General features: G+C 42.1%; 1 protein-coding gene across 1 annotated transcript in view; it reads right to left on the bottom strand.

The window, feature by feature from the left end:
- Window positions 1–353: 353 nt before the first annotated feature.
- GREM2 (gremlin 2, DAN family BMP antagonist) overlaps window positions 354–26,614 on the bottom strand; it is a 124,620-nt gene continuing 98,359 nt past the window's right edge. Inside the window, exon 2 of the mRNA XM_003824523.5 lies at window positions 354–3,340. Within this exon, the coding sequence (XP_003824571.1) occupies window positions 2,833–3,339 (507 nt within the window). The 5' untranslated portion in view covers window position 3,340 and the 3' untranslated portion in view covers window positions 354–2,832. The remainder of the gene's footprint in view (window positions 3,341–26,614) is intronic.

The following is a 26,614-nucleotide window of genomic DNA, read 5'->3' as shown; positions in this document are numbered from 1 at the left end:
ACGGAGAGACTAACAGCGGACTTCCATTTGCTGCAGTTTCTCAAGGTTTCCTTGTTTAGTGTTTCTCATTCAGCCAGCACAGTGAGAATACTCTGTCTTCAGCTGGCAGGGGATGTGGAAGAGGCTTGGAAGCTTCCAAAGACCAGGATTGAGGGCCACCTCCATCACTTCTGCTCCTTGGATGCCTGATTCTATTTCTCTTAGAAGATTCCAGACCCCAGAGGAGATCATGTGACATAAGCTAGAGGCTGAACTCACCATGGTTGAACAAAAACACTCTGAACGCACAGTGCTGCTTCACAGCTCACTGCAACAAGTTAAAAATTCCACTTTTATGGCACGTCACACCGGGATCACATATAACCCTAGATTATCTTTATTTGTTCTATAATTTAATAGTATACCTATAAAATAATTACATTATACTTATAGCTTTTCTTCATTTATAAACAAAACCAAAAAATTAAATACAATTTGAGCCATTATAAGGTAAACTTTGTACATACGATAACCCCAGAAGGAGCTTCACACTGCAGCATATCATATTGCTTTCATTGCTACACCCACAATTGGGTTCGAAGAGAGTGTGCTCGTGTTTGCATTCTGTAAGTTCTTAGCTTAATCCCTCCCCTATCTGTGTGGGTTCCATGTTAATAAAATGATAGGGGTTGGCTCTGCAGCTGGTCAGAGACTCTCCTCCACTCACCTCCCAATCCACCCCAGCCTCCATTACAATCACGTAAATTTCCTTCCTTCACAGCTTTTCTGCTGCATGTTCTGCCACTGAGTCTGACTTGAGGTTTTCCACCAAATGCAAAAATCACTCCTGACCTTGAACACCCTTCTCTCCATTTTCGCTCTATCCTCAGGTTCCAGCCCTCAAGGATTTCTTTTGATTTCTGCCTCCTGAGTTCAGGCTGTATATACCCATTTATGAAACCAAGACCCCCTCTGCCACAGCACATTCTTGCTCAGGTCTCATGGTGTTGCAGAAATGACAGAAATGCACCTTGCAGTGCAGTGGCCTGAGATAGATTCACCAACCCACCCCACCCCAATCCTTGCTCTTCAAGTGAATGTCTCTAGATCCACCATCACTACCTAGTATCAGGAAGCTAAGTCCCCACAGCGGCTTGCAGAGGGTCTCTCTCACATACTAGGGAAGTGGCCCCTCACAGGAGCACTTACCGGGGAATCATCAGTGAAAGGTTTTCCAAGTTTACTGATTCCCACCAATGGCAGCTCATTCACATTTGTCAGATTCCATAAGCATTACTCACAGGGAAGCCTTCCTGGGGCAACTGAGCAAAGGATCCCAGAAGAAGTATATAATTTCGCTGGAAAATAAGTTACGTCTACTTCCGTATATCAAGAGACCACAGCATGGAAACGTCAACAATTCATTATAAAAACAAAAGGTGACCTAATGTTTGTTCGTCCCTTTTGAAGTCTATTCTTTGAAAAGGAAGCATGTTTTGTGCAGAACAGTTCAACTAGATTACTATTCTATATCTTTTATTCCTTACTCCCTTCTATACCACAAAGCGACTCAACTCCTTATATTTTTCAATATCCCTTTCTTTTTCTCTTTCTTTTAACAGGAAATATTTTTTGCTTAGTGTCATGGCAGTGAAAGTAGTATACGGTTTCACCCCACATATGCATATTCCACATTATAGGGGCTTTCTAGTTTCCGGTCATCAATTTCCCAACGAATGCCCTTCCCTATACCTATCCATCCCAAGCCAATTTCTACATTGTGCTGCAATGCTTAGTAACTTCAGTGAAATAATATTCAAAGTAAAAATCACGACTCCTCCCATCTCCCTGCCCAATCTAAAAATAGGTGCATGACAGTGAATTGCTGACCAGGCATTTTTTTTTTCTGAGTAAAACACCTTCTGGGCCTGCTGTCATCCTTACTCCGAATGGTGCTGCAAGCCAGAGTCAAAACATGTGAAATAATACATGAATAGGTCTATAATACTTTTTAACAGCTCTTTACAATATACGGTCACTTATAAAACCAGCGTTAATACAGAGACCTTTGTGTGTGATAATATTCTAATTGCAGCAATAAGAGCATGCACACCAGAGTTCATCTTTAGTCCACAAATAGGGGGCGGGGACAGTGAGGAAGAAGAGGCGGTGGGGACTTGAGGATGGGGGATTGTGTAGCCTGCTCTGCTCAAGGTTTCCCGGGAAGCCCACTTCGGGATCCAAGTGGCTCAAGTTGTCTTCTTGGTATCAGGCTTATTAGGAGGCGCCCCGTCCACCGACATATTTATGGAGGTTGCACATATCCTCATCACAGCAGCAACCGAGGGCAGCCTGCCAGTCACAAGAATGAGCGCTCCCAGCCAGAGGTCCAGGGACCAGCAGGAGAGGTCTGAGGGGCCGCTCAGAAAAGTGACGCATCCTTCACTTCGCGCGGGAAAGGGGCGAGCTGGAGTGCAGGGCGGGGCCGGGGAAATCCTTGCTTTTCCACATGGTGGAAACATCAATGCCGGATTTACAGTGCATCACCCTGAAAGCTCCTCTCTGACTGCTGGGTGGCGGTGGTGGTTTTCCAGCATTTTCCTTCGGGCCTGATCCACCACCTGGTTTAGGGGGCACAGGTGGGACCCGGGGTCGGTCAGGAACACATCAGCAAAAGCTCCACTTGCGATCCACGTTTGTGACAAGGACACCGTCAGCCCTAAGAGAAGTGCTTGCTGCTGAGGGGGAACACCAGGCAGCGTGAGAGTGGGCTCGGAGGGCAGGGACAGAGGCGGCGGCGGCGCCACCCAGCGGCCGGGCGCGCGCGGGGCTGAGCTGCGTCCGGCCCGGCGCTCACTGCTTGTCCGAGTCGCTCAGGTTCACGGACATGCACCGGCACTGCTTGACCTTCTGGATTTTCTTGAGTCGGAAGGGTGGGTCCAGGCCGGGGCACTCGAGCTCCACGAGGACGGAGGTGACGCGCTGGGGCTTGCAGAAGGCGCAGGACTGGAAGGACTCCTCCTCCTTCTTCACGTGCCGCGGGATGTAGAAGGAGTTGCACTGGCCGTAGCAGAAGCGGTTGAGGATGGTGCGGCTCCGGCAGCCCTCCTCGCTCACCGTCTGCCGCAGCGGCTGCGTCTTGCACCAGTCACTCTTGAGGTACTTGCGCTCGGTGACCACCAGGGCCTCCTGGCTGGAGGCCAGCACCTCCTTGATCTGGTGCTGCCATCTCTCCGAGTTGTTGCTGCTGCCGTCCTTGTAAGGCGAGGGGATGGCGCCCGCCGGCCGGTTCTTCCGGGCTTCCGCCACCTTCACCAGCACCGCCACCAGGAACAAGGACAGGGAAAGCTTCCAGAACATCCTGCAACGAGAAAAGAGAGGGGCCGGCTGTGAAGGGCTGCAGAGTACGGGATCAATCTTACTTATCTTTTTATCTTAGACATGGTCTGGCTCTGTTGCCCAGGCTGGAGTGCAGGGGCACGTAGCTTGCTGCAGCCTCAAACTCTGGGATCCTCCTGCCTCAGCCTCCTGTGTGGCTAGAACTACAGGCTTGCACCACCACGCCCATCTACTTTCTTTCTTTTTTTTTTGTAGAGATGGGATCTCACCATGTTACCCAGGCTGGTCTGGAACTCCTGGCCTCAAGCGCTCCTCTGCCTCAGCCTCCCAAAGCCCTGGGACCATAGGCGTGAGCCACCACGTCTTTTTAATGCTGTACGGTTTTACTAGCAGTGACAGTCAGGTGGGGCATGGCAGACTGATGGCTGCCCAGGGGCAGCTGGAGGTGAAAAGGCATTAAATGGTACAAGTGTAGGCAGTTAGGACTGCACCCCAAATAATGCCTGGAAGGCAAGGAGGCGGACAAAATGGCCAGTAACTTATGCAGTAAATGCAGTTAGAAAACACGCGTGTTGAACAGTTACAGAAGTACAAAGCAAATGCTGGGAAGAGAGACCTCAAGCCAGTTTGCAGAAGTACCAATAATAGTTAATACTCAATATTTACAGTGTTTTACTTTGTGCCAAGTGCTGTCCTAAGAGTACATCTCATTTACATGTATATCTCATTTCATCCTAAAAATAGCCTTCGGTTGGAGGTGGTATTATGACCCCTTTACAGTGAAGGGGTCACTTTACAGTGAAGGAAACTGAGGCTGGGGCCCACAGAAGTTGAGTCATTTACCTGAGGTCACACAACCACTAAACAATGGCCCAGGATTTGAAGCCAGCCAGGCATCTACCTCCAGAGCCATCAATGTTAACCAGCAGACATGGATATGATTACAAAAATTAGTAAGTACAAAGTAGAGAGAAGATGGGTGTCGTTCACAAGTTTCTTTAAAAATGAGTATTAAAGATAGAACTGGACATAGGCTAGGAAAATTACTAGTTGCATCTGTATTATTACATATGAATAATAACATTAGTATTTAACATCTGCACACAGATGTTCAAATCATTCAAATGAGTCATAAATTAGAGTCTCCTAGTAGAAACTAATTCCCAGGTGTGAATTAAGAAATTTCCCTAGCTGACTTTGGGAGGCCGAGGCAGGCGGATCACGAGGTCAGGAGATCGAGACCATCCTGGCTAACACGGTGAAACCCTGTCTCTACTAAAAATACAAAAAATTAGCCAGGCATGGTGGCGGGCGCCTGTAGTCCCAGCTACTTGGGAGGCTGAGGCAGGAGAATGGCGTGAACCCGGGAGGCGGAGCTTGCAATGAGCCGAGATGGCGTCACTGTACTCCAGCCTGTGCGACAGAGCGAGACTCCGGCTCAGAAAAACAAAATAAATAAATAAATAAATAAATAGAAATTTCCCTAGCTGTATTAAAACCGTCTGATGACAATGCAAAGTGTCATCTCATTTGTATTAGGAGACTATGACACAAATTCAATAGGAATGAGAATTGGAGAGAAATTATTCTTATGCTATCTAAAGCGTGGCTTGCAGGGGGCAAGCCAAAGTCTGACTAAAGTGAAAGATAGACTTCAAAGTGTAATTCACATTTTAAATTTTTGTATTTTTAGTAGTAGCCCCAAGGAACACTAATACCCAGCAATATTGAGGACTCTGATCTCTTTTTACAACGGCAACTACCAATGTAGCTGTTACCAACATCATCATCATCATCTTTATGTTTACTCATTTTCTGTTTTACCTTCTCTGGGACTCCATGAATTCCCATTCTTTTAACATGCATACCCTAAAATGGACATGTAACAATTATATATACGTCATATGTATCATATAGTAATATAGTATATATCAGTTACGTTATATTTATCAATCATGAGTATATAGAAATGACTAAAATTGAATATTAAGTATGTTAAATGTTTGAATTTTTTACGTCTTAAATATATCCATGCTAATGGTAATAGCAAATATTTATTGATTCTCAAAGTACATCAGACACTTATGGTTTACTTTCATGTATAGACGTATTTAATGATCAGAGTTCTATGAAGTAGGTACTATTATTTTCTTCATTTTATGGATGAGGACACTAAGGCATTGACAGGCTGCCAAGATTCTACAGCCAGTATGTGAAATATTTGAATCCAGGCATCCCGGCTCCAGAATCTGAGCTCTGGGTGAGTATAGCTGCCTCTTTGTTAAAAATATTTACGTTAAAATATCTACGCTAAAATTATTTCTCTGAATCTTAGTCTAAGTCTAAACCACAAGAGGCCTTTGCATGCCACCTTGGAGATGATTCCTTTATTCATCAAGTATAAATGGAACGTTTATTCTGGAGTAAGCACTGTGATAGGCTTTGTGAATTCCAGTATCTTAGAGAATAAGGCAAAGGTTTTTTTTGTTTTTGTTTTTGTTTTTTTTTTTGATGGAGTCTCACTCTGTCACCAGGCTGGAATGCAGTGGCACGATCTCAGCTCACTGCAACCTCTGCCTCCCAAGTTCAAGCAATTCTCCTGCCTCAGCCTCCCAAGTAGCTGAGATTACAGGCGCGCGCCACCAGGCCCAGCTAATTTTTGTATTTTTAGTAGAGACAGGGTTTCACTATGTTGGCCAGGCTGGTCTCGAACTCCTGACCTCAAGTGATCTGCCGGCTTCGGCCTCCCAAAGTGCTGGGATTACAGGCCACTGCGCCAGGCTAAGGCAAAGTTCTCACAGGGTCGGACGAGCCTTTACAAGATCTCCCCACTCCCCTGCATCTCACCAGCCTCCTCTGTCCTCTCTCCCACTTGCTCACTCTGCTCCAGCCATACTGGAAACAGCCTATCTGTTTCTAGAATGAGCTTGGCATTCTTGTGCTCTAGAGCCTTACCTTGTCTTTCTCCCAAATGTCTACTTGGCCTTCTTCCTCACAGTCTTCAACTCTTTGCTCGGTTACCACCTCTGTAGCGAAGGCTTAGAGTTACCTTCACCACCATCGTGGACGTCACCGTCTCCTCCTTCCCTGCTTTATCTTCCTCCAGGGAACTTATCATCTAACGAGATAGTATTTCATAATCACACTTGTCTTTCTTGTCTGACTTTTCTCCTGGGAATGTAAGGTCCAAGAGAGAAAGCCTGCCTGTTTTGTTCATTGCCATGTCTCCTGCTCTCAGAACAGTGCCTGGTGTACAGTAGGCACTCAATAAATGTGTTAAGGCCAGGCGCAGTGGCTCATGCCTGTAATCCCAGCACATCGGGAGGCCAAGGTGGGCGGATCCCCTGAGGTCAGGAGTTTGAGACCAGCCTGGCCAAAATGGTGAAACCCCGTCTCTACTAAAAATACAAAAAAATTAGCTGGGCGTGGTGGCACACACCTGTAGTCCCAGCTACTCAGGAGGGTGAGGCAGGAGAATCGCTTGAACCCGGGAGGCAGAGGTTGCAGTGAGCCGAGATCATGCCATTGCACTCCAGCCTGGGCAACAAGAGTGAAACTCCATCTCAAAAAAAAAAATGTTGAACGAAATATGGATACTATACAGGTCATTGCCTTCAACAAGTCTGTAATTAAGAAGCTAGAGAAAGGCATGCACGTGACTGCGTGACAAAGGTATTTAGGAAGAATGGCCTGGGTCCTTGTGGTAGTGATCCTGTGACCATCGGCATCTGAATCACCTGTGGTACTTTACAGTGCACATTCCTGGGCTCAAGAAGCATTCTTTTTTTAAAAAGTTTTAATTAAATTTTTTTTAATTTTTAATGTTTGTGGGTACATAATAGGTATATATATTTATGGAGTACATGAGATCTTTTGATACAGGCCCCAAAGCATTCTGGGTCAGTAGTGTTGGGGTGGGGTTTCAGATCTGTATTTCTAAAAATTGCCTCACCTAATTCTGATGGGATCCAGTGGCCACAAAGGATAGTGAGGGCAAAAGGGAAAAGCATCGGTTCTACCTGGAGAAGGAGCAGGAGGAGCTTAGGAAGTCACAAGTAAGTGGGTCCCTTGAAATCTGAACAGGATTCCTCAGGGCGATGATATGGGCAAAAGCAAAGGGGTTTGGTACTGTCGATGACGCTGGGCAAAGGGAGTAAAAAAAAAAATTGAAAGCAGAAAGGAGAAAAAAAAGAAGTTTTTTTTTTTTGCAAAAACATTTTGTCCAGCACAATTATTAAAATTTTAACGCCTCATTTTTAAAGGGTTTTTCTCATGCCTCCTTAGTTGCACACATGAAATGTCATATGAAAATGGCCACGCTTCCAGCTGGCTCAGGCCAAGTGTCAAGTATTGGACTCGCTCAGCTTACATAGCTTATTATATTTGTGGAATGATTTGTGATCTCAATAGCCTCTTAAAAAGAAAGTATTTTGGTTCCATTTTAATAATTTCCGAAATTATTAACATTCTGAGTAAATATAACCAAGAGTTTGCAAGTCCCAGCCAGGAAAGATTGACAGAGTCAGTCTGGTCCTCAATTCCTAGTTCCAGTAACAGCTTCACATGCATGGTTGGTAGACTCAAAAATGCACGCTTTCCTTCAACAGGTCCTAGATCTTATCAGAGAGAACAGAGCTAAGACAGAGCTGACAGAGCTAAATCAGATCAATTTGAGGCAAAAACTCTTAGGGCCAATAGTATTAGATGTGGTGCTGGGCATTCTTTGAACTCATTAACATGTTTTCAAAACATCTGGCAATCATCCTTAGAAGTTAGGTCTCACGGGAAGCTAAGCAAAAATGCAAACCTTCAACTTTCAGGAAGGGGGAAAAGTGGTTGAGGAAATCTCGATGGCTGGGGCGAAGTCAGTTTCTTCTCTCTTTCCTTTCCTACATCTCATTTCTTTTCTTCTTCACACATAGCAATAGTAAGATGGCCAAGGATCTGGCATCTCACTGTCAGACAGGTAAGTAGGCAAGAGGTGTTCGGCCATGGTGACCCGCAGTGACTGTAAGGCTGTATCCTCCTACTTCAGAGCATTCAGGCAGTTGAGCCAGCAACTGCTAACGGCACCTACACTGCTGGCCCTTGGCTGTGCAGAGTTCACCAGGGGAGAGAACGTCCGTTCTCTTGCTTGCCTCTGTCCGTTCGCTCACCATCCCTGCACAAGCATGCCAGCGGCCCCGCCAGGAGCTGAATTTAGCACTTTATAGAAAGTCCCACTCTGTCCTGAACCACTTTGCTAATCAGAAAAATGGTTGGCACACAATTAACCTCTCAGGAATGTTGCCACCCCTGCCGGTAACGACAGCACGAGGATACTTCATTTTATTCTCACATCTTGTATTTGGCTTGTATCAGAAGAAACTCATAAATAAATCCTGTTGGTTTCATTAACCATCTTTCTGGCCTGACCATGTTCTCAATTTACAAGGGGTGCCAGGACTGTAAATGCTGATGGTCTAAGCAGACTGGGTTGGCCAAAGTTGGTTGTGCAAAGAGAGAGGTAGTGGAAGTGCTTTCCTTTTAAGTGAACGCCCTCAGGCCTGGCCTCTGTAGATACCAGAATAAGGACTGCACAGGCCAAAGCAAGCTAGTATTTAGGCAGCTAAAGAATCCATCACAGGCCCCTTCTATCAGCCGTTCCTAAAAGTGGCAAGACCTGAACAGGGGTTCTACAACAGGAGCTTGAACAATAAAACTTCCTGATTTCTAGGAAAGAATACAGTAGTGCTGAGTCATCCTTCCTGACAGGCAAATGCAAGTGACCAATGGCAAAGGGTACAGCTAAGCTGATGAACTCACTCCAAGAGTGGCCTTCTTGAGTTTTAGAAGTCAAATCAAGTTAGCCCTGGGCTGTGCAGGAATGGTGAATGGCGTGGGGCTGAAACTTTTTCTACGACCTGAGGATTTTATGGCATTCTTGGAAAGTTGAAGGGAAGTCCCCAGGGCTGAATAGCTGAATACTGATAGGCACATCTGGGATAAACTTGCTCCCATTACCCAAGTGAAAACCATGGCAGAACCAAACAAAACTCCCAACAAGATTACACTTCAGAGGTCATTTTTATGAGGTTTAGTACTGCCACGGCCTCAGCTACTAAAGGCACTTCATCGATGACTTGGATTCTTGGGCTGGGAGGGTGGCGGTCTGGCTCTTCAATTAAACCTTTAGAGACAGAGGTCGATGTTTCTTGGCCCTGGGATCAGGGATCATCCTCGCAGCCAAAGATTGCTTGCTTGCTGAAACCACTTACCCCCAGCTTCTATAAACTAAGGCAAACTATGGCCCACAGGCCAAACCCAACCTGAGATCTGTTTTGTAAATAAAGTTATGTTGGAACACAGCCGCAGCCACTCATTTAGTCTATGGCTGCTTTGGTGCTATAAGGGCAGAGTGAGTGGTGGAGACCTGATAATATAATGCCCATGGTCTAAAATATTTACTTTCTGGGCTTTTACAGAAACACTTTGCTAAGTTCTGCTCCAAACATTTTCTATCCAATTCAATCTTTGCCTTCTCTTTAGTGTTGAACTCTTTTGCCAGAAAAGTAGCTTTCAATTTTAAAATTTCTAACTATGAAACATTTCAAACAGAGAGCAAAACAGAAAATATAACAATAGGTACTCACCAGAAAGATGAAAACAATACTGACATTTCCCATTTTTATTTTGCAATCTCTCTTTCAGTTTTGAAAACGTTAATATAAGTAAAGCTAAAATGCTCTCCTATCTCCTCATCCCTCACTGAGATGACCAGCATCCCAAAGTTGGTATTCGTCGTTCCTGTTGATGCTTTTGCTGCTCATGTTCTGTGTATCAGAGTATGTTTGTGTCTGTGGATAATCTTTTTTTTTTTTTTTTTCCAGACAGAGTCTTGCTCTGTTGCCCAGGCTGGAGTGCAGTGGTGCGATCTTGGCTCACTGCAAGCTCCGCCTCCCAGGTTCACGCCATTCTCCTGCCTCAGCCCCCCGAGTAACTGGGACTACAGGCGCCCGCCACCACACCTGGCTATTTTTTTTTTTTTTGTATTTTTAATAGAGACAAGGTTTCACCATGTTGGCCAGGCTGGTCTCGAACTTCTAGCCTCAAGTGATCCATTCGCCTTGGCCTCCCAAAGTACTGGGATTACAAGCATGAGCTACCGTGCCCAGCCGATAATCTTTACATAAATTATATCACACTCTTTTGCAACTTTTTCCCCAAGAGATATGTGTTTGGGATTTTATGCACATGGATATTTGTAGAAGGAGCCTGTTTATCCCCACCACTGAATATTAAAGCACAGTTTATTCATTCAGCTTATGCAGGAACAGTTTTTTTGCTTCTAGTTTTTCACTATTGCCAATAGTGCTGCACTGAACATTTTTGCATGTGTTTATTTATGCCCATCTGTTAGAGTTTTCTAGAGGAGGCACTGGGCAGTGGAAATGCTGGGTCACAGGATATGTACAACTTGAGCTTGACTAAGTTGTGCCGAGTTGCTTTCCAAATGCCAGTACCAGTATCCTTTCCCCTGGGTAATATGTGAGTCCCTGCTGGTGCACATATTTGCTAATTTTTGGTGTTACCAGATTCATTGCCTTTTGCCTATCTGAAACATTTGAGATGGCATCTTATGATGATTTTAATTTGCATCTCTCTGATTGTACATCAAGCTCAAATGCCATGGCTATGTGACTGAAAATAAATGATTACAACTTACCCGAAGTGAGAGAAATTAAAACATGAGGAAAGGAAAAATAAGAATTTCCAACTATAAATCTTCTGAACTGTCATGGAAATAATAGGAAGTGACTTGCAACTTCAAAGCAGAAAGATCAGGGCATCCCACATGACTCAGAAGTTTGAAATCCAAATGGATTCATTTACTTTTCCAAGTGACATTGCCTGAGTGGAACATTGACTATCATTTTGTTCCAGGAGAAGCTTAATTTCATCTGGAAAAGTTATATTATGTTTTCTTAAAAAGGTTTTCAACAGAGAAGAAATGATACTATCATTACTTACTTTGACTTCTGGACAGCAAATGCATCATTAGGGAATTTGTAATCAACGTTCTAAATCTTTGAAGAAATTGTTGGGATAAGTTCAGGATAGGAAATGGAATGCTGAAGCAAGATGGCAGCAAAGCATTAAATTAAATAAGGAGATGAATGAGGAAGCGCTTGGAAAGCTGTGCGTTTATACACACGTGGGCTGCTTCTCTCTAGGGTACATCCATGTGCGGATGGGAGGGAGAACGTGGTTTCTGGGCCCTGAGCTGCCCATGTTGTGACCCTGTGTGACTCACTCCCAGGATTCTCTGGGTTCTCCCCTGTAAAATGGTGTTAATGGCACTTGCCACCCTCTGGACCCTGTTGCTGTCAGAAGAATGTGACACTGAAATCACATCAAAACCCAAGAACCCTCCGAGCAAAAAGGACCATGAGTTTTATTTGAAAGGAAGGAAGAAATCAGAAGCTATCCATTAGAATTTTACAGCCAGTGACATTGTTCTCTGCAGCCATTAGGCAGTACCTAAATTTTTTTTTTTTCAGATAAAGATTTTAGACTGCTGCCCGAAACACCAATCATGCTCTCGTGATTCCACAGCCCAAAGACCCCCTCTTCGACCTTCCTAGGACAGCATTCTGTGTCCAGTGAGAGCTAAAATAGCAGACGTCCACTTCCCTCGGAGCAGAGTATAGCTTTTCTGTCTCTATATACATAAAAATTCAAGAGGCCTGTCTAAAATGCTTTGAACAAAATCAAAAATATCCTGTCCATGCAACCCACCAACTTTTCCTGTTCACTCTTACTTCGAGCTACTTCATTATACTTGCTGTATGTTAGTTTGGAGGAATGGTGACAGAGCACATAGCAAAGCCTGATGAAACTATCACTGTAACCCCTTTTTCCTCTGAAACTCTTGAGAAAATATTTTTCAATTATTTTGCTTCACTCTTCCAATATCTTTTCGTGATTTTTCTTTCTGTGCTCTCCACTTAAAGGTTGGTGTTCCCCAGGAATTTTTTCCATAACCCTGTCTTCTCATTCCTCACATTTCTACTAAGAATTTCATTCATGCCTACGACTTCAACTAGCTCTCTGCTCCTGACTCATAGACCCTCTACTCAACTGCCTATCAAACATTCCCCAAATGTCCTGTAGGCACCTCAAATTCTATATGTTCCAAATCTTTTCATATCTTCCCACTCATCATTCCTCTGATAGATGCTATCCCAATGAACAGAACAGCACTGATCCTTTCACCTCAACCAGAAAGTTGAATTTGAACAGACTCTGTTCACTTACTTCCTGAGAGTCAAGATCTCCATTCTTCCTTACTAACAGAACCATAATTTGTTCAGGTATTGAATTTCAAGTTCTTCATAGACCTTTCTACACACCGTGGAGTTGAAAGTTGGTTGGTCCAAGCCAATTGGTTATTCCACTGTCCTTGCAAGCTACTGATTTAAGCATGGGCAATAAGGTAACTGTGAGGCAAGGTGCAGCCTCCTTGGAAAAGTTTTTATTCCCTGATGAAAAGAGACATGCCAGGAGAAACTACCATTCAGGTCTTTATTGTGGTTAGGCAAGGACGTGATGACTGAGGCTCTGGCAGCTTCCATGAGGGGCAAGCACAGGATGCAAGTCAAATCTTTGCAGTATAGAGCACAAAATGGAAAGCAACTGGATTCTTGATTATGTTATTAAGCCACTGTACTCAGCAGCCCTGGAACTGCTTACCTCTGGACTTCGTGTTTGTGAGTTAAATTCTTTAGTATTTAAATCACTTTTGCACAGCTACTGGAGAGTATCCCAGTTTATCTTCCCGTATATTAAGTCCATCAACAAGACCTCATTTTCTTTCATGCCTCACTTCTTAATCCCACTGTTACCACTTTGGTTTACATCCTCATCATCTGAACATTGTGATAGTCTCTTCGCTGGCCTCCCTTCTCCCTTCAGATTCACACTCTCAGATCCATCTTCTCAGCTCCTATCAGAGTGGACATTTTAACCTGCAAATCTGTCTGTGTTATTCCTTCACATTAAACCCTTTAAAGATTTCTCGTCACTTACAAACAACTTCAAAGTCTTTGGCACAATGCATAGGCCTTCTGCAATCTTTGTCTTCTTCCTGTCCCATCAGATAGTATCCCTTTACCTTACACCTTATGCTTGAAATGCACAAAACTATGTGTTCTATCTACCACATGCAAGGCTACTTTCCACTCCCAGATAGCTATTGCTTTAGCCTGAGATATTATTTCTCTGGCCACTGTTAGTCACTTAGGCTTCAATAAAATGCTGTTTCCTTTGTGAAACCATACATGTTTCCTGTGCTCTTTATTTTTGCCATGGTCATGACAGACTGCCTTCATATAGCCAATAGATGTGGTGTAGCTATTGTCTGCACATTTTCTCCCCCACTGGAGTCTAAGTAATTGGAAGAGAGGGGTATTTAATCTTTGTTTCCACAGTCACTTACAGTGGGTCTAGAGCATAGTTTTAAATGTTTATTAATTTATGAATGAATGAAGGACTGGATGATTGACCAGGTTTTACCCACACTAGTATAGATGTGACTTTTTTCTGTTTTTAAAAACTATAAAGAAGAACTTGAAACTGGCTTAACTTCTCAATAGGAGTGATACTTTCTACATAAGCCTTTAATCACAATAATTTAATGCATATCTAGGTATCAAAATCAGAAGTGAACATAATTATTAAAAATGGAATATTTGAAAAAATGGAAAAAAACTGTTCAGTACTAATAATTTTTGCAGGTCCTCATCTTCCTTTTATTTCAAAGTGTGTTCCACTCCTCTTTGCTCCTTCAATCACTGATCTAATATTCTTTATTATTTCTCATCTTAACTACTACAGCAATTCTGGGTAACCGGTCTTCAAATCAGCATATGTCTAATCCTCGGGGGCTACCCGTAGGCTTTCCAAGAGGTATGAGTACAAGGGTAGTTTTAGGGGAATCAATATACAAATCCTCAACTTCCATTTTTTCTTTTCTTCCACGAGATCTGTTGAGGAAGTGCCTACAATAGAATGGACAGATTATCCTTTCCTGCCTGTCTTCTTGCACTTGACAGAAGAAAGTGATAGCTCCCATCCAACCCACTCTTATTGTGGTATATCGCCTAAAGTACAACAAAGGCTCTAGGGCACCAAGCAAAGGGACAATTCTAAATATTGTTACCCTCACTAAAAAGTAAATGACTAATCAGTTCCTTTTGCAAGTCAGGCTGTTTCCCATAATTTTCTTTAGACCAAAATTAAAGGAGAATCTAATTACATTAACAGCTAATATATCACCAAAAATAATTTTTGATAATGATTGCTGTTAGATTTTTTTCACGTCTAAGTTTGAAGGATTTTAAGAAATCAAGACATCGCTGTTAAGAAAATACATTGTATTATATTCTATTTATGTGAACACATTTCCTTAGTATAAGTTATATATATAATAGATGATATAGTTTGGATCTATGTCCCCGCCCCAATCTTATGTCAAATTATAATCCCCAATGTTGGAAGTGGGGCCTGGTGCAAGGTGATTGGATCATGGGGGCAGTTTCTAATGGTTTAACACCATTCCCCTAGTGCTGTGCTCATGATAGAGATGTCACAAGATCTAGTTGTTTAAAAGGGTGTGGCACCTCCCCTATCTCTCTCTTCCTCCTGCTCTGGCCATGTGAGAAGTGCTGGCTCCCACTTCAACTTCCACCATGACTGTAAGTTTCCTGAGGCCTCCCCAGAAACTGAGCAGATGACCGACATCATGCGTCCTGTGCAGCCTGCAGAACTGTGACCCAATTAAATCTCTTTTCTTTATACATTACCCATTCTCAGATATTTCTTTATAGCTGACTAATACAGTATATATTGCATATGTGATTATACTATATAATCATACACATGCGCAGTAGGGAATGTCTGCTGAGCCCTGTCTCCTTTCTAGGAAAAAGTAATATTCATATATGAAAACAAAAACAAAAATTAAAAAACTCCATTCATGGGGCATCTATTTAAGAGATGAAAATAATTGAAATTTACCTTTTCGTATTTAATAATTATTTACTAAATTTATAAAATATTTATGCTATTTTGCCCTCTTTTTTCAGTGTTACTGGGTATATTTATGCCTTTTTTTAAATCAAATACTGTTCTTCACTCTAATGTGTAATCAATCCAAAGAGCCAAAAAAATTAATCCCCAAAATTTAAATACTTTAATGTGACCACATTATTAAAATCAAAATCTACATGCATTCTTTTTGTCATAGAAAAGAATGATAGGAAAAAAAAAGAATGATATGGTGAAAAGCCTTTTATATATAAAACCTATTATGAAATAGTTCTATGGGTAGAACTACAATGAAATATGAATTAAGGAGAAAAAAATGTAAAATTTCCTTTAGGGAGTATTTCTACATGTATTTTTCTTAAAAAGTGTATAATAGTGGGTATAAAATAGCAATGGTATTTATATTCCTCTGGAGACATTTTAAAATGTGGTATAACCATTTTTTTTTAAAAAAGATCCAGTTTGCAATACTCTTTACATAATATCTACTGCAAATTTTAGATGTCAATTAAAAAGTGTGAGAGGTCATAGATTTAGAACTAAAAATGTTTGGAGAACAGTACACTGAAGTATATTAAAGTATATTATTATATTATTATTTGCAAGCATGAGAATATCATTAATGATTCTGGGCAAGAAGAATAAGTCATTCTTGAACTCTTCGATATGTAAAAATTTTATGTCCACATGAAAATGTTATAAAGAAAGACCTCAGGCTTCATTCCTCTCCTAGTCACTCACTCAAGTCTCTTGAATTCTGCAGCCTCTCTTTCCTGACAGTTTTTCAAAACAGTCTATTAGCTAATGGGTCCATAGAGGACTGGAAAGTCCCATATTAAGTAATTTAATTGAAACAAGAAGTCTGGTTTCGTCGGTGTTAAGTCTTGCACACCCTGCCTTTTTCAAGTTAGCTTTATTGACAACTGATGCTAAATTCAGACAAATTAGAGTGCAAATTCAAGGCTCTCGACCAAGGAAAACAAACGTAATCAGAAACAATCAGGAGACTTAAAACATGCCAGTGGATATGGAGTTACGGGAAAAGTGAAGAAAAAAGTGTTGAAAACAGATTAAAAATGAACACCAATACCAAAAGCATTCTCCATTTATGAGGCTATGCTAGGCGGCACTTTTGTTAAAGTTGTGCACATTAATTTATTCATTCATTCATTTTCCATGTTCCATGCACCTTCCTAAGGTTTGAGATACAAGGAAGAATAAGACATTGACTTCCTCCCTGGAATAAGACAAAGAAACCGAAAGGGACAATAAACCTGGACATTGGAGGCTAGGGAATTGGCTGTTTGAGTAAGCCATGAAAGACAATGTGAGCCTGAGCTAAGTGGTGATGCGGCTAGGGGTGAAGGAAACATTTCAGATGCTTGGGCTTTAGCGTGTTGAAGGGATTGAGTGACACAACAATGAAGAAGGGGGACATCTAGGTAGCTGCTTCAGGCAACTGGATGATGGGGCTGGAGCCGGAGCTAGTATTCACCATGATAGAGACTATCGGAGGAAGAGCTGGTTTTGGGCAGGGCAGGGAGTTTCTATGGCACAAGGAATAAAAGATGTCTGGTAGAACACGGGCCTCAGAAAATTGCTCTCCAGCGATGCCCAGCTCTGTGTGGGTAATGAGATTACTGAGCGGTAGAGTAAGAAGAAAAGTGGGCTGAGAGTGAAACTCAGGGGAACACCAGCTTTTTCCTTCCCTCCCTTCCTGCCTGCCTGCCTGCTTGCCTGCCTTCCTGCCTTCCTCCCTCCCTCCCTTCCTTCCTTCCTCCTTCCCTCCCTCCCTCCTTTCTCTCTCCTTTCTTTCTTTCTCTCACTCTTTTTGCCCGGGCTGGAGTGCAGTGGTGCAATCTTGGCTCACTGCAACCTCCGCCTCCTGGGTTCAAGCGATTCTCCTGCCTCAGCCTCCCAAAAGTAGCTGGGATTACAGGCATGTGCCACCATGCCTGGCTAATTTTTGTATTTTTAGTAGAGACAGGGTTTCACCATGTTGGCCAAGGTGGTCTCAAATTCCTGACCTCAAGTGATACACCCGCCTTGGCCTCCCAAAATGCTGAGATTATAGGCGTAAGCCACTGTGCCTGGCTAGAACACCAGCTTTTCAGGGAAGTAAGGAAATCTACAAAGGAAGACAAGGAAAAGCAGGAATAGCAAAGGCTATAAGAAGGCAGATGAGGGAAAGGCTGAAAAGTCTTCACTGGATGGAGAGAGGTCACCTTGGTGGAAGAATTTCAGAGAAGGAGGGTGGGGGTGGGAGGGAAACAAGATTGCAGTGAGGAAGAAGTGAAGACGATGTGTACAGAATCCTATTGACTATGCTTTAAAATGTTGCTGATAAACCATAATTCATCTGCCCTTCCAAATATTTAAGGATCTACTCTAAGTGAAGTAAATGAAATAACTAGAGAGGATGGAAAGTGTTTTCTGACCCACAGCATTGGGAACCCAAGATACATCATCCTGAAAAGCTAAACAATGAGGTACGTGCCGAGCTGGTGCCTGGGCTTGAATTTCCCTCTATTTTTCTGAAATTTTGCTTGTTTCTCAAATAATTAACCTTCTCCTCCAAACACCTAACTTACTAGCTCTCTACGGTGGAAAACTTCATCAGGGTAGAGACTAAGTCTGTTTTGTTCACCACTGTATCTCTGGATTTTAGCACAGCTCCTGGACACATAGTAGATGACCAATACATATTTATTGAATGTTTCAGAGAAACTGTAGATGTTGTATTTGCTCATATTCAAACAGCCAGAATATAACTGATATTTGAGAAGGGGAACGTCTGGGAGGTTAGGAGAATCATTCCTTGGCCTTTTCATTTTGGAAATAAAGCAAATGTAAGTGTACCATTCATGCAGCAAATATTTACTGAGTGCACATGTGCTCGTGATGTTTCGTGTCCATTCTGCCTTTTATAACTGTTTAGATCTTTCCTAGGATCAGCCTAATTATAAATAATGTAAATAAAAAGGACTTCTACTGAACTTTTGAAGTATTTGTAGAGAATGTTTCTTGTTAACATCAAACAGAACCAGTTATACCTTAAGCCAAGCTTATCAAGTATTTTTTAATACATTGTTTCCAAACACGAGTATTGGCACACTTTTCCATAGAGCAAGTTCTATTAACAATCTATTACTTGTGTGCAACACAAATTCAATAAACGACTTTCTTTTTCTTTTATAAGTGGATCTCAAACTTCATTATGAACACAACACACCTGGGAATGCAGATTCCAGGTCCACGTACTTCCAGAATTCCCTGACTCAAGATCTGAGCTGGAACCTGAGAATTGATATTTTTAATAAGCACCCCATACTCTGAAAAACAAAGCCCAAATTATTTGTCTAAAATGTAATTATTTGGGCTCTGGTCCATTGCCTGGGGCAAACTTCATTAATTATATCCTCATTAATAAGGTCCAGAGACTAATGCAGTGATACGTAGCAATCAGTGTTAGAGTTAATTGAAATTTAGATCTAACATCTCTTCTTTCTTTGAGCAATTTCCCCGTGTTTAGAGTAGAGGACTTCTTTAATGATTTGTGACAGGAAGATGTGAGGGAAATGATTTGAAAGTAATTGTGACATGTGTTTCCAATTAGGATGCCTTTCTTCTCCAGCCTGTGTGCTGTGCCTTCCGCAGCTCTATGGAGGGTCATGTTGAGAGAGGCCCCTGCACTGGGCCCAGTGGACAGGGTGTGAACCAGGGACCTGGCTCACTCCAACTCAGGTGTAGTGAAGGTCAGCATGCATGTCCAAGCAGAGGCCTGCCCAGGAGCCAGCTCATTTGATTTTTTTTTTTTGGAGACAGAGTTTTACTCTTGTTGCCCGGGCTGGAGTGCAATGGCACGATCTTGGCTCACTGCAACCTCTGCCTCCTGGGTTCAAGCGATTCTCCTGCCTCAGCCTCCCGAGTAGCTGGGATTACAGGCATGCGCCAACAAGCCCAGCTAATGTTGTATTTTTAGTAGAGACGGGGTTTCTCCATGTTGGTCAGGCTGGTCTCGAACTCACAACCTCAGGTGATCCGCCCGCCTCAGCCTCCCAGTGTGCTGGGATTACAAGCATGAGCCACTGCGCCCGGTGCTCATTTGACCCTGCCCCTTTCTCTCCCCAGTTTCCCATGAAGTTCGAATCTCTTTCAGGCAACACACGTTGAATGGGAACTTAAGAAGCGGAAGAGAATCTGTAGGCAGGCATCTGTTATGGTAGAAGGGGTCATAGAAGGAATTCTGCATATTCAATATGAAGAAGATCATCTGTATTTGGTGGAAGTAAGTACTGGAGAGGGTAGTGATGGGGTGTCAAGAAATCATGATCCCTGAGAGCTGCTGTCAAATATTTGAAGGGCTGTCATGTGGAAGCTACGGTTAAGCCTTCCTGGGCTACTGTAGAGCAAAGCTGAGACCAATGAGCAGAGAGACTGGGAGAAATATTCTTACTCAATACATCCATTTATAAAAATAATTATAGCTCTTTAAAAAGCAAATGGTAGGCCGGGTGCAGTGGCTCACGCCTGTAATCCCAGCACTTTGGGAGGCCGAGGCAGGTGGATTACAAGGTCAGGAGATCGGGACCATCCTGGCTAACACAGTGAAACCCCGTCTCCACTAAAAATACAAAAAAATTAGCCGGGAGTGGTGGCGGGCGCCTGTAGTCCCAGCTAGTCGGGAGGCTGAGGCAGGAGAATGGCGTGAACCCGGGAGGCAGAGCTTGCAGTGAGCCGAGATCACGCCACTGCACTCCAGCCTGGGCGACAGAGTGAGACTCCGTCGCAAAAAAAAAAAAAAAAAAAAAAAAAAAAAAAAAAAAAATCAAATGGTATCCGGAATATGTAAATCCACAGGGACAGATTGCAGACTGGTGGTTGCCAGGGGCTGGGGGTGGAGGGAGAAAAGCAGAACAGCTCCTTAATGAGTACGGGGTTTCTTTTGGGGGCAATAAAAATGTTTTGGAACTAGATAGAGCTGGTGGTTGCAAAACTTTGCAACACTTTTCAGTACTGAAGGCCACTGAATTGTACACCTAAGATTGTTAATGTTATGGTACGTGAATTTCACCTCAATTAAAAGAAATGAATTAGCAGAGACATTAATTAAAGTGGTGATTTAAGAGTTTTCGATGAACAAATTCAGTTTGTGGTTAACATTTAAATTAATAAAAAATCAAATATTGTTCTCTTTTTCTCTGAGAAAATACGTAAATTAAGGTTTTGTGATTATTCTTCCAGGAGACAAAAAAGAGACGTCTGCATTAAGTAGAAAGTGCCATTAGGTATGAACCAAGGTAACCAGCTTTTCTTTTTAAAAAACGTAATCCTTTTGTCTTTAAATTAATTTTATTTTGGTTACAAAAATTATTCGCTATTTGTAGAAATTCTGGAGAATTTAGAAAACATTAATGACAACTACAAGTAACTTTCGATGACTATCTAATCTAACACGTATGTGTGTTCAAAGTAGTTAATTATTCTTCTATTTAGGTTGTTTCCAGTTTTCAGTTTTACAAGTAATACTGTTTTGAACACTAGTGTACATATTAATTTTGGATTATTATTATAAGTTAGGTACCTAGAAGTAGCATTAGTTTCTCACTAACAGACCTTGAACTCTAACATTTGATAAGTTTGAGTATAGTCAGCACTCCATATCCATAGGTTCCACATCTGCCTATCAAAAATATTCAGGAAAAAACCCAAACAATGAAAAATAACACAACAATAAAAAATAATACAAATAAAAATACAGTATAACAACTATTTACATAGCATTTTTGTTGAATTAGGTATTATAAGTAATCTAGAGATGATTTAGAGTACATGAGAGAATATCCGTAGGCCATGTTTACCATGGGAGAGTATCCATAGGCCTTTTATAAAAGGGACTTGAGGCCAGGCCTGTTGGCTCACGCCTGTAATCCCAGCACTTTGGGAGGCCGAGGCGGGCGGATGACCTGAGGTTAGGAGTTGGAGACCAGCCTGGCCAACACGGTGAAACCCCGTCACTACTAAAAATACAAAGAAATTAGCCGGGTGTGGTGGTGGGCGCCTATAATCCCAGCTACTTGGGAGGCTGAGGCAGGAGAATTGCTTGAACCTGGGAGGTGGAGTTTGCAGTAAGCCGAGATTGTGACACTGCACTCCAGCCTGCAGCCTGGGCGACAAGAGCGAGACTCCATCTCAAAGAAAAAAGGGACTTGAGCGTCCGTGGATTTCAGTATACTTGGAGGATTCTGGAACCAATCCCTTTTAGATACCTAAGAATGACTGTATCTGTTTAGGAAATCAAGTGTCTGTGGTCCAGGGAAAGATGAATGAGATAGCTGCTGCACCCCCTCATACCCCAATAAGAATAAGTGTGGAAACTGACACTTCAAAACTCCAGACCAGGCCAAGGAGCTGGCAGACCAGGCAGAAGTTAAGCAGAAGCAGGGAAAAGAACATGTGCTTTACATCTCTCTGCACACTTGTCAAACCATTTTAATTGTAATTTTTGTTTGCTTGGGCAAATGGTTTTTAAGCATAATAGATTTATGTTGAAGATCCAGTTACCATTTCAATGCAAGGGAATAGTGAAAGACAAAGGAAAATTATTTGAGGGAGATTTTTTTCTCAAGAAAAATACAAGAGAAGAATTTACTGGTGAAGAATAAAGAATATATGTGACTAGAGCATCAGTATGAAAACTTCTAATAGTGTGTTAAATAAATATCTATTAATAAGAGAAAAGTCTCAGCTTCAAATGGGACAATATCCTTCAATATTAATAGAAAATATACATTTTAAAAATAAAAAGTGACTTGTCTGGATAACTCAGCACCGGGCTAGTAGAATCATTCCAGAAGTTATAATTAAAATTCCACCTATTTTCCTACTACTAAGGCTCTTTCCTTCTTTTCACAATGAATTACTTATTCATCTTGATCAGTTTCTTAAAGTGAGCTTCCCTGACCAGTAATATAAACATCATCCGAGAACTTGTTAGAAACGCACATTTTGTGCCACCCCCCAGACCTACTAAATGAGTAACCTGTGAAAGAGATGAGGTGCTTTGGAGCCCAGCAATCTGTATTTTAACAAGCCCTCCAGATAATTCTGGTTTTTCACACATGAGCTTTCTGTCGCAGAACTTATAAGCAGAGGACTTTATTGAAAATAATTTCAACCACTGAATGCAGTTTGCTCTACTTTTTGCTAATTGTAATACATTCTTACTTCCCTGACGCATTGATTTAAAGAAAAAAACGATAAAAGCAATATGACATTTGAGATCTTACTTGTTTGAAATGCTGTATTTTAAAAAGTTTCCAGAATCATTCCATATAAGTTTTCATGTGAAATACTCACATTCATATTCCAGTTTGTTGACAGAATTTGTTATACATTTAAGTTATTAAAGTTATGGCCCTGATATTAGTAGAAATTTAATGTCCTCTATAATCCCAATTCCTGTTCCTGAACTCTCCATTAGACAACACTACTTTGGCACTTTCAAGGAGATGTAAATTAATCATTCTCAACACATACTTATTGTGAGCCTACTATGTGCCAGGTGCAGTGGTGGGCACTAGGAATACAGCAGATATGATCCTGTCTTTCCTAGAATTTACATTCTAGAGCGGATACACAGATAATACACTAGTAAATGTTATAAAATATTTTCAGATAGCAGGAAGTTCTATGAAGGACATAAAAAGAGATGATGGTAGTAGAGAGAATGGTGTGGGGTAGGACATAATTACGTTGAATGGTTAGGGGGCTTCCCTATGGCATGCAGCGTGAGACCTGAATAACGAGCAGGGATGATACCCAGATGTGTGAGGAGAGAGAAGAGCTAGCATGAGAATGAACTGGGATGAGGACAAACTCTTCAGGTTCTTAGAAGAGAAAGGTGACCGGGCGCGGTGGCTCACGCCTGTAATCCCAGCACTTTGGGAGACCGAGGCGGGTGGATCGCGAGGTCAAGAGATCGAGATCATCCTGGCCAACAAGGTGAAACCCCGTCTCTACTAAAAATATACAAATTAGCTGGGCGTGGTGGCATGCGACTGTAGTCCCAGCTACTCGGGAGGCTGAGGCAAGAGAATCACTTTAACCTGGGAGACAGAGGTTGAGCCGAGATCACACCATTGCAATCCAGCCTGGGTGACAGAGTGAGACTCCATCTACAAAAAAAAAAAAAAAGAAGAAGAAGAGAAGAGAAAGGCCAGGATGGTTGGAACTTACAGTGCGAGGGGGCCAGTATCCAGAGATGGGGATACGGCAGATGGGGACCAGATCATGCATGGTCTTATGGACCGTGATAAATGTTTGGATTCTGTGTTTGGTGAGAAGCCACAACAGGGTTTAGAGTAGCAAAGTGACATCATCTAATTTTATGACTTGGAAACTTAACTCATACTGCTTTATAGAGAAAGGTATATTGGTGAGAATGTAAGTGGAAGACCATTTAAGAATTACTGGAATAATCTACAAATGAAAAATAATGGCAGTTTGCACTAGGGTGGTAGTGGAGAAAAAGAGACAGAAATGGCTTTAAGAGGGTTTCAGAAATAGTCTGGGTGCGGTGGCTCATGCATGTAATCCCAGCACTTTGGGCGGCTGAGGCGGGTGGATCACCTGACGTCAGGACTTCAAGACCAGCCTGGCCAAAATGGTGAAACTATGCCTCTACAAAAAAATACAAAAATTAGCCAGGCGTGGTGGCACGCATCTGTAACCCCAGTTACTCGGGAGGCTGAGGCAGGGGAATCGCTTGAACCCAGGAGGTGGAGGTTTCAGTGAGCTGAGATTGCGTCATTATACTCCAGCCTGGGCAACAATAGCGAGATTCCATCTCAAAAAAAAAAAAAAAAAAAGTGTTTCAGAAATAAAAACAACGTGTCACATATTCCATTAGAGGTGAGAGTGGAGCAAAGTTTTTGAAGTAAGAATAGAGGAAGAAGAGTCTCGGGCAGAACTCAAGGGTTCTATTTTGGCCATGTTAAGTTTGAGATGTCTATTAGATTTACATTTGAAAAACTCAGGTTTTCTAAAGTTTACGTGAAAGGTGAGAGTGAAATGTACACACTGGAGTAAGAACAATGCTTAAAATTAGGGATATGGATGAACATATTTAGACAGAAACTAGAGAAGAACAAGAGGTAAGAAACAGCTCTGTGGTCCTCCAGCCTTAAAAAGTACTATCAACTTTAACAAGAAGGCCAGGAGCAATAGCTCACACCTGTAATCCCAGCACTTCAAGACGCCAAGGCAGGAGGATTGCATGAGGCCAGGAGCCCGAGACCAGCTTGGGCAACATGGTGAAACACCATCTCTACAAAAAAATTTAAAAATTAGCTGGGCTTGGAGGTGCACAGCTGTATTCCCAGCTACTCAGGAGGCCGAGGCAGAAGGATAGTTTGAACCCAAGAGATCGAGGCTGCAATGAGCTCAATCTCCTCTGCACTCCAGCCTCTGTGCCTCTGCATTCCAGCCTCTGTGCCCCTGCACTCCAGCCTCTGTGCCCCTGCACTCCAGCCTCTGTGCCTCTGCACTCCAGCCTGGGCTACAGAGCAAGCCTCTATCTCAAACAACAAACAAAAAACTGAACAAAACAAAACATACTTTAACAGGAACAGTTTCAGTGGAAATGTTTTGAAAACGAAGCCACATTAGATAGGAAAGAGGTGAGGATGTAGAAACCATACCTATAAGCAAGACTTTTTGGAGATTTTACAAACACACAGGACAGAAATAGCAGCTGGAATGGGGAGGGGGACTGATGAGGTTAAGGAAGGGTTGTGGGTGATTTCAGTCCAAGTGATGTGCAATTGTGCCATTAAGCTTGCTCTTCAATAAAACAACTACAAATGATTCCAACAAATCCTGTAAATCCTCAATACATACACTTTTACAAGTCTAATTAATTGGGTACTAATTTCCTCCATTCATAGTTTTGATTATTTACTAAATGATTTTTATTAAATGGACCTACTAGTCCAACTTCTTTTTGCCTCACTTTCACACTCCATAGTTAAAATAATGTGTTACTTTCTCCCCCTTTAATGAGATCATAGTACATCAGAATTAGATAATATCTCAGAAGTGCTTTAAGTCTCTTGGAAGTATTCTACATCAGGGAGACTTTTATTATTTTTCCTCATTTACTCATTTCCTTTCTCTCTCTGGGAGGGCACTTTTGAGATTACATGAGGTTGGAATTTATGAGTAAAACAACACAAATACTTAACCCAAGTACTAGCACTTAAAGAAAAAGGGATAGGGGTCATTGCAAAATATTGTAAATTTGAGGACTAACAATTTGGTTTCGTGGGTTTTCTTCCTGAGGCTGTGTTCCAGAGAGGGCAATAAAGGGTAAAACTCATTAGTGCATCATTATCTTTTGTCTGAGGGAAACAATGTGTGGTTTCTGGGCAGCCCATTTGGTGTTTGCATTGGTCCTGGAAGTATTTCAAACCAACTATATTGTTTGAAAAATTCCCCCTCTTGAACATAAAAAGGACCACCACTAAACCACAGAGTTAATGCTAAATTACTAGGTGATGATTCCTCTGGCTCCTAAAGGTTTCTAGATCTCAGTCATTGAAATCATGGATCTTTCTTCTAATGAGAAAGAGAAAGACCTCCCATGCAGTCCCCCGCCCCATGCCCCAAGTATACTCCATGGACTTCTGAGAAGTTTGGTTTGGAATCAAGGTCATTGAGTTCTCTCCAACCCTGACTTTTTTTTTTTTTTTTTTAAGAGATGGGGTCTTGTTATGTTGCCCAGGCTGGCCTCGAACTCCTGGGCTCAAGCAATTATCCCACCTCAGTATCCCCAGTAGGTAAGTCTAGAGGCATGCGCCACAGCACCAAGTTCAACCCTGACTCTTAGTGGTAATTCTTTAGGAAGCGCAAAATGATCTTAGGTCAGACCTGCACATTCACAGTTATGAGCAACTGTGTAACTGATTAATAGATTTGATGTTGAAAATCCAGTCTGTTTTCTCTTTATCAAAATGAGGCATTAAATGGATACTGGTGATTTTATTTGTATTCTATTGTTCCCTAAACTGATTTATCTGCCTTGGGGATTTCATTAGACTTTTCATTTTGAATGATATTATTAGAAGAGCATTTATGAGGATATCTTAAAAACACATTTGGGGGCATCTGGGAAGAAAACTCCTTTCATAGGGACTTCCAGTATGTATAA

This window comes from Pan paniscus, chromosome 1 (assembly GCF_029289425.2).
Source record: "Pan paniscus chromosome 1, NHGRI_mPanPan1-v2.0_pri, whole genome shotgun sequence".
Lineage (NCBI taxonomy): Eukaryota > Metazoa > Chordata > Mammalia > Primates > Hominidae > Pan > Pan paniscus.
Note: the sequence above shows the minus strand (reverse complement) of the source record. Positions and strands in the feature narration are given on the sequence as shown.